Source organism: Oncorhynchus keta, chromosome 34 (assembly GCF_023373465.1).
Source record: "Oncorhynchus keta strain PuntledgeMale-10-30-2019 chromosome 34, Oket_V2, whole genome shotgun sequence".
Lineage (NCBI taxonomy): Eukaryota > Metazoa > Chordata > Actinopteri > Salmoniformes > Salmonidae > Oncorhynchus > Oncorhynchus keta.
The window spans coordinates 54,520,459-54,533,765 of NC_068454.1; the positions used below are offsets into that span (position 1 = coordinate 54,520,459).

Below are 13,307 nucleotides of genomic sequence, written 5' to 3' on the forward strand. Positions count from 1 at the left end.
AAATACATCAATAAACATAGATTTGATTTACACATATGACACACATTGAAAGACAAACTCATTTTTCTGGGGGGAAATATTGAGATTGGGGATCTTCCTCCCTTAGCATCTTTCCCCTATGCGTTTCCAAGAAAATTCCATTGTTTTGGTCGAGTTTCATTGTCCTCTTCACCCCATCTATTGAACATCCTACAATAAAGACTGTAGAGCACCAGGTAGAACTCCACAGCCAAAGAAAATGTCTAAATATCAAATATGGGCGTTGAAGTATAGTAGGAAGGAGGTGCCCTATCTGTGCAGCAATGGAATACCACGACATAGTTTGGCATAGAAAGCTCAAGTTAGGTCAAGTTAAGTCCTGTCTGTTGCTCTTTTGTAGCTCTTTAAGAATAGATCGTTGGAATTTTCCGGGGAGGTGTTTATTGGAGCACGTCTTGGAAAGTGAGCAGCTCTCCAAACCTTTAGTCGCTGCAGCAGTAATGGATGTCACCGCTGGAACACAAGCAGTGATGGCTACAGCGTGTGTGTGTGTGTGTGTGTGTGTGTGTGTGTGTGTGTGTGTGTGTGTGTGTGTGTGTGTGTGTGTGTGTGTGTGTGTGTGTGTGTGTGTGTGTGTGTGTGTGTGCATGTGCGCTTTTACTTTTACAATGTAATATAAAACCATATTCATGGTTTACAACTTTAATATAATTCGATTTTATTGGATAGCTTTTTCCTTTTCCACTTTTTTTGTCTTCCGACCGAAATCAACAATAAGACTCAAACTGAAAAACGTTTCTCAAACTGCAATATTATATGAACAAAATGCCCAGATGTCATTCTATATGAAACATTTAAATAGAGCATAAGAACATTTCTACAGATGTATCAACTCCTGTGAAGTGGCTATTATACAAAGGTTTCTCTGTGTGTGTGTGTGTGTGTGTGTGTGTGTGTGTGTGTGTGTGTGTGTGTGTGTGTGTGTGTGTGTGTGTGTGTGTGTGTGTGTGTGTGTGTGTGTGTGTGTGTTGTGTGTGTGTGTGTGTGTGTACTGTGATAATGAGCTTTGAGCTGGGAGACCCTTGGAAGTACTGGGTCCTTTATTGCTTACAAAAGAGCAGACAAAGGAGACAGACACTGAGACAGGGTCAGGGAGAAGGAGGGGGCATGAAAATAAATCCCTCACTTTATGCACCCTCTCAGAAGTCTCGCTCCCTGGACGCCACTGAGAAGGAAAACAAGCCACTGAAATGTCGATAGCAGGCAGCCGTGTGGGGATCCCTGGAGCACAGGACTCCACACCACCCTGGCTAATCGCTTTAACGGGCCGACGAGGAGAGAGAAAGATAGTGAGGACAGGGCTGGGAGAGAGCGAGAGGGAACGAGAGAGCGGAAGGAGAAGGGGGGGGAGGGGGGTGGATGATGAAAGGTGAAGGGGGTGAAAGGGGCGAGAAGGTGCTAGACGAGACAGGGTTTCCCTCTCTTCAGGGATCCCCCTTCATGTGGTGTTAGTCAGACATGGGGAGACTCCCAGCACATGAACAAGTCAATCTCTACCTCTTCTCACCCCAGTGGGCTCTAAGGGGCTGAGGGGTGAGCCAGCCGTCAGGGTGAGAGAGACCCAATGACACAACTGTGGAGGGGTAAGGGGGTTGAGAAAGGGGTTTCGGGAGTGTGTGTGTGTGGGGGGGGGTGAGAGGCTACTTTTGGCAGCAGGGGGTGTTTCCATGACAGGGAGACTCCAAGGCCAATAGTACCAGGCGTGGGGAAATCCTCTCCAAAAAACAGGAGCAAATACCTCGCTCAGAGCTGATAAAGGCAGCTGCAGAGTCCCAGAGTTTGCCACCCAGGAGAAAACAGAAACCCTCTCAGGAGATAATGACGTGTCAGGGCTGATGCTTCCAGTTTTGTACCAGTCTACTGAGTTGACCTGGAGTTGGAATGTACCTATAAGTCGTCTGTCTGAATAACACCTCCTCGATAGCTTGCCGAGCAACTCCAAATCATTCCTACGAGGATAAATGAAGACACTATGAAAAACCTCTCACATATAACTTTCTCTTCTCACAGCACAAACATTTTGAAACACAAGCAGTAAATGTCAGTGAACAAATGCCAAAAAAACACCACAGACAGTATATCTATATAAACCAATAATGAAGAAAGGTCAGATTTTCCTCTTTCCTTGGAAAACGTCTACAGCTATCCACTATCTCCTCATGATCATCATCATCATCACCATCATCACGTGTGTTTACACAGACCAGACTTGGCCAGTACAGTTGCCTTTGATTCACTGGGCCCAATCAAGGCAATGACTGTTTGTAAACTTGATCACCAGTGTCTTCACATAGTCGTCTCTCCTCTCACTCCCACACAGAGAGGAAACGAATGGGAAAAATATTAAATGTAAAAGTAATAACAAATCACACTGCAGGAGAGGGGAGACATTGTGTGTGTGTGTGTGTGTGTGTGTGTGTGTGTGTGTGTGTGTGTGTGTGTGTGTGTGTGTGTGTGTGTGTGTGTGTGTGTGTGTGTGTGTGTGTGTGTGTGTGTGTGTGCGTGTGACAGCATGAGAGAGAGATAAGCAGTGTGAGATAGAGAGAGAGAGAGAGAGAGAGAGAGAGAGAGAGAGAGAGAGAGAGAGAGAGAGAGAGAGAGAGAGAGAGAGAGAGAGAGAGAGAGAGAGAGAGAGAGAGAGAGAGAGAAAAAATAATAATAGGGGAGAAATTGTGGGACAGAGGTACAGATGCCATGCCTTAATTTGATCATCCTTCTGTTGCAGGAAATGCAAACTTCTTGTATATTCAAGGTTTAAAAAGGCTTCTGAAGTTGGTAATTTCCACTTTGAAATTTCAGACTTGATTTTCCCTTACAAAAAATGTATCAACCCCTACACAAATGTCCATGAATTATAATCAGGTTGCTGCAGGATTATTTTCCTGTTGTAGCAAACTGTCTCAAATTAAGATCCTACATCTGTACGAAGGTAACTTGAAAGACGTGAAAGAGAGAGAGAGAGAGAGAGAGAGAGAGAGAGAGAGAGAGAGAGAGAGAGAGAGAGAGAGAGAGAGAGAGAGAGAGAGAGAGAGAGAGAGAGAGAGAGAGAGAGAGAGAGAGAGAAGCAAAGAAAGAAAGAGACGTTGCACATGCCCCGCTTGTGATTCATTCCTTAACTTGTGGCGAGCGTCACTAAACAGGCAATGGAAACTTCTACAAATGTAAATACGGTTCGGTTAAAAATATAGTTCCTTAATGCACACCACATGTGGCTCCCTGGCAGACCCTGCTCTATTTTGACGGGAGGAGACCGAGGGAACGCAATGAAGGGAGAGAGAGAGAGAGAGAGAGAGAGAGAGAGAGAGAGAGAGAGAGAGAGGAAGACAGAGGGATAACTTAAAAGTGAGATATTAAGGAATAGTGTGAGAGAAAGAGATAAAGATATATAGAGGACGATAGAGAGAGATAGTGTGTGTAGCTGCTCTGTTTGCGTCCTAATTTACCTTGGGCCTTCTCCACGAACACCACCTTTGAGTCTGGCAGAAAGTTGTGTCCGTTAAGGAGGATCTTCTTTCCCCCCGTGGCGGGGTAGCTGTCCAGGCTCTGCTTCTCTACCAGGGGCAGCTCCTGTGCCGAGCGCTGGGCTGGAGGAGGGACAGACAGAGATACAGACAGGCAGGCAAGCAGACAGACAGACACGAGGAGAGCGTGTTAATTCACATCCAACTTGGCACAATAGCTGGACAAAAAAAGAATAAAACAGTGAGCGGATATACACTTTATACTACATACACAACAGCACTCTATACTGCTCAAGTTTTCCTTACCCACTCCCCATCCGCCCCCGGACCTCCAGATCCACTACCTCCCCAACTCTGCCATGTCACAGCAGGAGTTGCTTAGCAACCGCCTTATCAGTTTTCAAATGGCTTTTTAACACCACTGGCTATTTTCTGATTTTCAGACAACAGATGGTTTTAGTTTTTTTAAAATGTGAAATATATAAAAATGGATCAAAACAATATTTATCTGGTGACCCAATCAGCTTTTTTACTTTCTAGATTCATTATTTTTCATATTCCCTCAGGGAGGAACAAGCCAAATAACGAGTCATACTTCAGTCATACTTTATCCAGCACCTGTCTCTGCTTTTATCAATGCACCTCGGGGGTTCTTGGTTATTAAGACCATGTTCACAGCCAGACTCACAATGCACCGTCATTACATCACTATGCAATTGACTTGACTCATTCAGTCATCTGTAATAATGATCCATCAGTCCATTGTAAAAAAAAATGCAGTAATCAATCAAAACATGTGTCATCATCAACCTTGGACTAGAAAGTACAAGAGTAGCACATTCCTACCACCCATTACACATAGTCTATCTCCTCAGGATGGACATGACCACACACACACACACACACACACACACACACACACACACACACACACACACACACACACACACACACACACACACACACACACACACACACACACACACACACACACACACACACACACACACACACACACACACACACACACACACACACATATTCACACATATTCACACACAAACACACCCAAACACAAACGCACAGACACTCAACTGATTGACACAGTTAGCGGTTTCCATACACACTTCCATCACCACGAGATCTAGAGCTGGCAAATGACCCTTCATACACCTCTGATAATAGGGTCACCTCACCACAATAAGTTAGGCATAGAGTCATAAAATGCACTGAGGGATATATGACATACAGTGGGGCAAAAAAGTATTTAGTCAGCCACCAATTGTGCAAGTTCTCCCACTTAAAAAGATGAGAGAGACCTGTAATTTCATCATAGGTACACTTCAACTATGACAGACAAAATTAGATTTTTTTTCACAGAAAATCACATTGTATGATTTTTAATGAATTTATTTGCAAATTATGGTGGAAAATAAGTATTTGGTCACCTAAAAACAAGCAAGATTTCTGGCTCTCACAGACCTGTAACTTGTTCTTTAAGAGGCCTGACCTCACAGTTATCAATGAAAGTACAATGCATTCAACAACTTGGCAAATTGCTTTCATCATATAAAGATTTGAATTGGGTCCAAAAGGCCACATCATACTGATTTTCATGCTGTTGTTGTTGTTTTTTTTACCTTTATTTAACTAGGCAAGTCAGTTAAGAACAAATTCTTATTTACAATGACGGCCTGGGAACTGCCTGTTCAGGGGTAGAACGACAGATTTGTACCTTGTCAGCTCAGGGATTTGAATTTGCAACCTTCCGGTTACTAGTCCAACACTCTAACCACTAGGCTACCCTGCCGCACCTGTGGATATGTGTGGTCATAAGGAACAGTCATTGTGTGTGTGTGTGTGTGTGTGTGTGTGTGTGTGTGTGTGTGTGTGTGTGTGTGTGTGTGTGTGTGTGTGTGTGTGTGTGTGTGTGCACGCACACGTGCGTGTATACTCACAGCACTCGATGGGGTTGGAGGAGGCCTGTAGGGAGATGGTCCTGCCATTGGGCTGGTTGATGTGCACACGGAACACCATCCTCACACGCGTGTTTTTGCGCCCGATGTCCGTCTCGCCCTTACGCAGCTCGATGTCAGAGTTCCGCAGCTTCAGAATCCCTGCACAGTCAATGCTGTCACACAGGGGAGAGGGTACATTTTAGCGTCAGCATACTGGTACTAATATACTGTCTGGATATACTGTCTGGATGAGCACTATGCTACTGCTTGTCTCCGGAATCCAGAGTTGATTATAGACCATGATCATCAGACTACATTGAGACATAGATTACAGATGGAATATACTGTATCATCATACTGTCATCATACTGTGTCATCATACTGTGTCATCATATAACAGAAACATAAAAAAGTACAGTATGTTATTATTACGTCATCATCATGAGACCATAGAGACATCTATAATGCAGATGTACTAGTTAGTTCACTGTCAGGAACAGGTCGTGGAATGAGGGGTTGGGTTAAATGCGGAAGACGGTTGACACATTTCAGTTGAAGGCATTCAGTGGTACAATTGACTAGGTATCCCCCTTTCCCCTATTTGATCAAAGAGACCAGGGCCAGATCCACAAAGCCTCTCCCAAGGTAAGAGTGCAGATCTAGGATCTGTCCATAAAATATGATTAATTATGATCTAAAAGGCAAAACGGATCCTAGATCAGCACTCCGACTCAGAGACGTCTCGTCTAAAGTTCCAGATCACAGATATCGGAAGTCCAGCAGAACACTACTGAGTCACTCCCCATTTCTTCTAAGAACAACATTCATTTGTTTATGTGACTTTTAATATTCCTAGCGCCCCAGAATACAGCTATCTGGAGCAATCTTCAGGGTCGTGTTCATTAGGGCAAGTAACTGAAAACGCTTTAAAACTATTTGCAACTGTTTCACTCAGTTTATCGTCTATTAGTGCCTAATGAACACCGCCCAGGCCTTTGGTCTCTCCACCGTCACTTTCCAGAGGAGAAGCCCATTGGCTGCCGCCTGCATTCTTACAGCCACTTTATAACCCCCCCAAAAAAAAAGCTCCCTCTGCACTGTTCGGGTCTCATACTTTTAACATTTCAAACATTTACGGTTTCAACCTCACTAACCAATGCCACATTTAGCTGCAGACTTGTTTTTTTTAAATTTGCTGTCTTTATTTATTTTATTTTATTTTTATTTTTTTGCGGGAGGATTTTCCTTCTTAGGGGAAAAAGGCATCACTTTTCAGACAGGCCTTTCAAGAAATTAAACTAAAACCAAAATGTTGCTGGTAAAAAGTCAAGAAATACATATGGGATATGGCTTGGCGTTTCAATAATTTTACATTGTAGCTTTTTGGGTGGAATTCCTGGAACATGTTAAATGTCAAGTTTTATACAAATCTATTTTTCCCCTTCACTTTGGTCAATCTGAATGAGATTTTTTTATTTTTTTTAAAGAACACTTACAACAAGTTTCTTTAGTGGCTCAAGCATGATGTAAGTGTTCAGTCACGCAGTTATGGTTTTAAAACAAACACATTAGAGGTAGTACGCCATGCTCAGTTTTACTGTCAAACGACTGTTGGAATGAACATTAGTGTCTCTTTTCATGAACTATGGTGTGGAGCAGCCAGTCACGGCTTGTACCAATGATATGTTGAAGGCAGCTCAAAGTCAAGATCTGTACGGACGGCATGGCGACTGTTGGTCATAAAAAAAACACTGCCAGATGTATCCTACATTTGTGGTGGAACAGTGTCAGCAAAGCATTAAGTCACTGCAAAACATTAAGACTGCAATGGAGGAAAGGGAAAGGTGGATACGGTTACAGAACAAAAACTGGATTTGCAGGTTGATGGTTTACTTGACATTTGTTTGTCAAATCAAAATTAACTGACAAATGTTGACTAGTTGAGTGGAATAGTTTTTTTCTCCCCCCAACAACAACTCTACTTGTTCAGTGAATGTTACATGATTCGAAATCATAGTATAGAAGTAGCCCGGAATGTTCTAGATTCTCAGAGACAACATACTGTGTAATAAAGCTACTGGCTACTATCCATTTCAATGGGTGGATACTAAACCACAGATAAAACTTTATCGGCAACAATAGGGAAGAAAGAGATAGATTGATATGTGTCTGGCGTCTGACATCCGTTGTCTACACTACCGGCTATGTAACGTCCCACACAGTGAGCGAGCGAGAGAGAGCTGGCGTGAGAGCAAAGGGCTGGCCGGAGTGTTATCAGGCTGACTGTTAACAGCTCAATGGAAAGACTCCGTCAGCGACCGACCCTCCTCAGACAGACCCTGGCCTTCCAGCCAGTCGATAGAGAGAGAAAACATGGGCTGTGTTCATTAGACACCAAACGGATGAAAACAGACTGAAACATGGAAGGACTACCTAGACTAAGAAATGCTCATTTACTTTTTCTGTCGCGAAAACACTTTGAAACGTTTTCAGTAGCGTGACCTAATGGACACTACCCTGGCCTACAATGTTCTACCCCAACCCCGAGGCTCAGTTCTACAATATCCTTTCACTGCTCTCTCGCTCTAGCTTATACGGTGACGACAAAAGGGGAAACCTGACGTCATCTGAATAGTTTTCTCGAACATCAGATTTATCCATTGTGCCCTGTAAAGTGTAATGGCTGAAGTTCCTCAAAGTATCCCCTGTCTAGATTTGATACATTATAAAGGGGCAGTATAGCATTGTTGGAAATGGACGGTTCAACTCTGTTAAACCAAATAAGTTCATTTTCCAGTCAAAGAGATCTGATATCTCATGGTGCTTGCCAAATATCTTCGTAACCTCCCACAATATCGAAACAAATATTAAAATAAGCTTTAACTTAATATAAGCCCATTCACTCTACACCAGTTCTTCTAAAAAAAGTATGTTATACCATTGAAACACAGAGGAGAGTAAAGCTACAGTTCAGTAGGTGGTGATGGAGCTTGAGTTGAGATTTAGCTGCCTTCTCCATGAGAGAAAGTCCTGGGTCTCGGGACAGCAGACCAATTGTGACCTGAACAGAGCCCCGGGGCAGGAGCTGCTGCCTGGGTACCCTGCGGAGCGCAACCTTCTGACCTGCTGGAGATCCGGAGTTGGAGAGTGATTTACAGCTGCACACAAGGATATAGTGATTTCAAGAATTGGGTATTTTTATGCACACGGCAGATTGGGTGCAATGGGGAGAAAACCAACAGAAATGAGGCCTATTGGATTTCCTGGGCATTATTCCTTTTAGACTCTACATTATGTACTGCACTGTATTAGGCATGCTTTGGGTGTCTTTCTTCCTGAAGTCCAACACACACTGTTGGTGATCATTGTAAATACTGCAATGGTACCATTTTTAACACTAGAAGCGCAGAGGCAGTTGAAATTTGGTTAGAATTCCGATATCACAAACAGAACTTGTGTTATAAGCAGTTTTAAGAAGACGTGCCTTATTGTTTGCAGGGAAGACGTTTTGATTCCAATATAATATGAGAAAGAGCAGATTCTGAGGTTTCCAAAACACTTTTGTTAAACAACTCTCAAAATTGAAGAGATCATTTTGGAAATCCGTTCCAAAGTGTTCCCACACACAATAGAAGGACACATGATCGTATAGAAATGTAAGCAAGGTTTGAAATTATTCCGTTTTTGTCAAATATTATATCTGTTTGGGCTACTTGCGGTCAATTTGCAGTCTACATATTATTTGTAATTATGTTCCTGTCCCCTGATCATCCGCTCAAGGTCAAATCTGCCTGCAGCTGAATCTAGTTGATTAAGCCTGGCCCGCAGTAACATAAACAAATGAAAATGCTATTGTGATTTAATGTTACCCAAGACCTTCATAAACACAACCAAATTAGAATGAAATATGAAATGCATTTATGACACTGTTAGAATGTTGAGAGAGAGAGAGAGAGAGAGAGAGAGAGAGAGAGAGAGAGAGAGAGAGAGAGAGAGAGAGAGAGAGAGAGAGAGAGAGAGAGAGAGAGAGAGAGAGAGGAGAAGACAAGGACTCACATGGCTCGCATGTTGTTCTCGGGCAGCAGAGGGATCTCCAGCACCTTGGTGTTGGACTGCAGGGCCTCGTGGCTGGCGGTAGAGACAGTCTTGCCCGTGATGCGGTGGACCTGGTAGAAGGCGTGCGGTCGCAGGAGGCGGTCGTCTGCGGTCCCGATGAACAGCTGCAGGGTAAGGGGCTCGCTCTCCATGTAACCGTAGAGCTGGCGGGAGAACAAAGAGATCCAGGTGAGACCCGATGCCGGGTTTTAAAGCACCTCATAAACAACCCGTCATTTGGGGAAACAGAGATTGAACACCACATCAGGTACCGATAGTTAAGAAGCCCTTTAATGATTGCTTTTAGTGAAGTTTGTTTGGGGGGAGGTTTCAGAAAATAGGCCCTTTGGTCGGATTTGTTTTTCGGTCGGGTTGGAGACCCGTTTCCAGATTCTTGGAGTCTTCTGTTTTTCAAATTTGGGAGCGGTTTGTTAATGTACATCCCTTTAGGGGAAGGTTAAAGAGGGTTTTGACATTTTGGAGGTAGTCTGTCTGGGGTAGAGATCTTCTGGGCAGCCAGACACAAGTGCTGATGGAGAGGTTGGCTTCCCATCACTTCACTGTTCATTAAAACCTCACAGCCGCCATAAAAAAAGTGCCCAAGGAGAGGCTAGCAGTCGACAGTGACTCAATGGAAAGTGACCATTTTGGAGACCAAATAGAAAACCAAGATGATAATTTAAAAGTCAGCCTAAGAGCATGATGCACAATGTTTATGAGGATTTTATCCCCTCGGCAATGGACTGAAGTTAGTAAACATACATTTGCATGTCAGAAAAGGAGTTCATAAGGGGTAATCATAAACAGTATTTTGGCAATCAATGTTGAATATTTCTGCTGATGCACAATACGTATTAAGTATTTTAAATGCAATCCTTTATATAATTGCTTTTTAATGTGATCAGCAAAATCTCAAGAACAATAAATCCTAGATGATTAGTAGCTCCACATGTATTCAATAAATGTCTTGTACACACAATATCAAAATACCAATGTCTATGAGAAAATATAAATTCTGGTCAAAAGTGACACACACTCAATTGAAACAAAATGTCATGACTCTTTATCGATTTGTCCATATTTCTTAGTCTCGGGGCTCTCAGTGTGAATCGTCGACCAGCCATGACCAGCCATCATTATCGTAGAGCACTCAATCGATTCACTTGATATGTGTGTGTAGTATTGACCTGCTCCCTTATCAATAAGTGATTAAATATTTAGTTTAAGTATAACTCTGACTTGTGTGACAAGTTTGTCTCTCCTCATTTGATAGTACATTACATTTACATTTAAGTCATTTAGCAGACGCTCTTATCCAGAGCGACTTACAAATTGGTGCATACACCTTAAGACATCCAGTGGAACAGCCACTTTACAATAGTGCATCTAAATCTTTTTAGGGGGGGGGGGGTGAGAAGGATTACTTACCCTATCCTAGGTAGTAAAGAGTAAAAAGATAGTAAAGAAATGAACCACCGAATTCTACATTGTTGATTACATTCTTCTGCGTTTGGTCCTAATAAATTATAAACTCAGTTGGCTTGTGGTTATAGAGCACCCTGAGGTAGGAATATGGAAGTTTGATCCCTGGCCGAGTCATACCAAAGACTGTAAAAATCGGACCCAATGCGTCTCCACTTGGCACACAGGAGATTGACTAAGGATCAGGCCCTGCGATAGACTAGCGTCCTGTCCAGTGGGTGTACTTATACATTAAGCTGCCTCACACTACAGACGCAGGGTATGGGCTCCGCCTCCTATGAGCTCAGGCTACTTACTATTTGGTTGCAAAATACAGAAGAAAATCTCTATCCACGTTTACACGGATAGCTTGCCTTTCACACAAAGAAAACACCAGGTCACAGTGAAGCAAAGGATAGCTTAATCACAAGTCGCTTACTCCCTTTAAAAAAATTCACATACTTGTGCCTAGCATGCTGACAGCGTACAATCCCTTGGCCTCTGGGCATTTATGAACATGCATTATGATTTTCATTAAGGCCTATGAAGCTCAGGAACGGAACCAGAGGCGGTGTCCCACAGAGATGAAAGAGGCCCCTGTATCGGAACCACCACTTCAAACAGTTATACACTTCCCCTCTTCCTCTCACGGACCACCTTTAGCTGCTACAGATTCCCCAATAAAATCAAGTACAGCAAAAAAACAGGGATGGAAATCGAGCTAAGACGGCTACTACTTAGTACTACTCAGTAAACTCAGTAGACTATCGTTGCTGAGTGTGATCTCCAATCGCCCCAATAGCCAAACAATAGCTAGGTGAGAAGGCGATGCCTGTCAGTTCAGAATCATCTAAAACAACCAGGGCAACCATCTAGAACAATAAAAAACACATAGAACAACCATAAAACAACCAGGACAAGCATCTGGAACAGTGCTCTGCAACCCTGTTCCTGGAGATACCGTCCTGTAGGTTTTTCGCTCCAACCCTATTCTAGTGCACCTGGTTCTAATAATTAGCTGGTTGATGAGCTAAATCGAGTTCGTTTACAACTGGGGTTGGAGCGAAAACCTACAGGATGGTATCTCTCCAGGAACAGGGTTGGAGAGCCCTGATCTACAACCATCTACAACAACACTGTCTGCAGAATGAAGCATGGGGGATGGTTGAAACCCATTCGGAGAGGGGGAAAATACTTCAACCTCGGGAGAAAATGGCAACTGTGCACATTCCTCAATGTGGTGAATGTTACCAAATATTTGGGAGAAGAATCCTGACCCAGGCCCATTTGCTAACCCAATGGACCACTTCCGGTGCAACCAAATCTTTAGACCTCCCAGCTCCCGGGCAATGTTTGTTCAAGTGTGTGTGTGTGTGTGTGTGTGTGTGTGTGTGTGTGTGTGTGTGTGTGTGTGTGTGTGTGTGTGTGTGTGTGTGTGTGTGTGTGTGTGTGTGTGTGTGTGTGTGTGTGTGTGTGTGCGTAGTACGTATGTGCATTTAATGTGGACTTGGAAAATCTCCAAACCTAGAGACCCTCCAAAACTTGGGGATCCGTTCTGAACGGTCGACAGGCAAACTTCGCACTGGGTAACGATGGACAGACCTCCATGGCTTCACACAGCAAGGTCCTTGACCACATCAGAGACCGTCACAAGAAATCACTTACACTCGACAGGTCCTAACCAAACAACGTCCATCTGAAAAATAATCCCACAAATTGCTCAATTATCTCCCCAGTACAAGTGTATCGTTTCAAACTCCCCTTCTTAAAGTTCAGTCTTATAGAAGTTCAGCGCGGCTGTGCCAGAGTGAAAACAGCGAGTCAAACGGAATAAGCGACCCGGTGTTTATTTAACGAATTGAGTCATAGAACAAAACACAGACCACATGTAACCTTATGACACAATCTGATGAATGGATTTATAATTGCCTTTGCAGTGGGGTCAGGGATTGGGAAGTAAGTGAAGGTAGAGAAATACGTCATTGGAATGTTGTAATCTCCAGTATTTTGTCTGCCTTGTTGGCCATGTTGACACTCAGTAACAACCCACTCTGCCAAACACAAAGGGGAATTACCAACCGAAGACACAATCAGCACGCATCTTTGGAGGCAGTGAAGAAAGACTGAGTTCATTTTGCTCAAACTGATGATAAACTTGCCAGGTGACTGTGAAAACAAGTGATGTGAAGGGGATCTACAAACTGAAGGAATAATTGGCTGGTGCGACATATCGAGTTGTGCTCATGCCTGCCCATGCAGTAGCTCTCTGTTGGTGATTCTCAACACAGTACAG

General features: G+C 43.4%; 1 protein-coding gene across 2 annotated transcripts in view; it reads right to left on the reverse strand.

Moving 5' to 3' along the window:
• Positions 1–13,307, reverse strand: part of LOC118367295 (nuclear factor of activated T-cells, cytoplasmic 1-like) — an 89,323-nt gene that overhangs the window by 59,444 nt on the left and 16,572 nt on the right. For both annotated transcript variants that reach the window (XM_052494101.1, XM_052494102.1), the window contains exons 4-6: positions 9,515–9,717; positions 5,459–5,631; positions 3,483–3,623 (exon numbers count right to left, since the gene is read on the reverse strand). In XM_052494101.1, the coding sequence (XP_052350061.1) occupies positions 3,483–3,623; positions 5,459–5,631; positions 9,515–9,717 (517 nt within the window). The remainder of the gene's footprint in view (positions 1–3,482; positions 3,624–5,458; positions 5,632–9,514; positions 9,718–13,307) is intronic.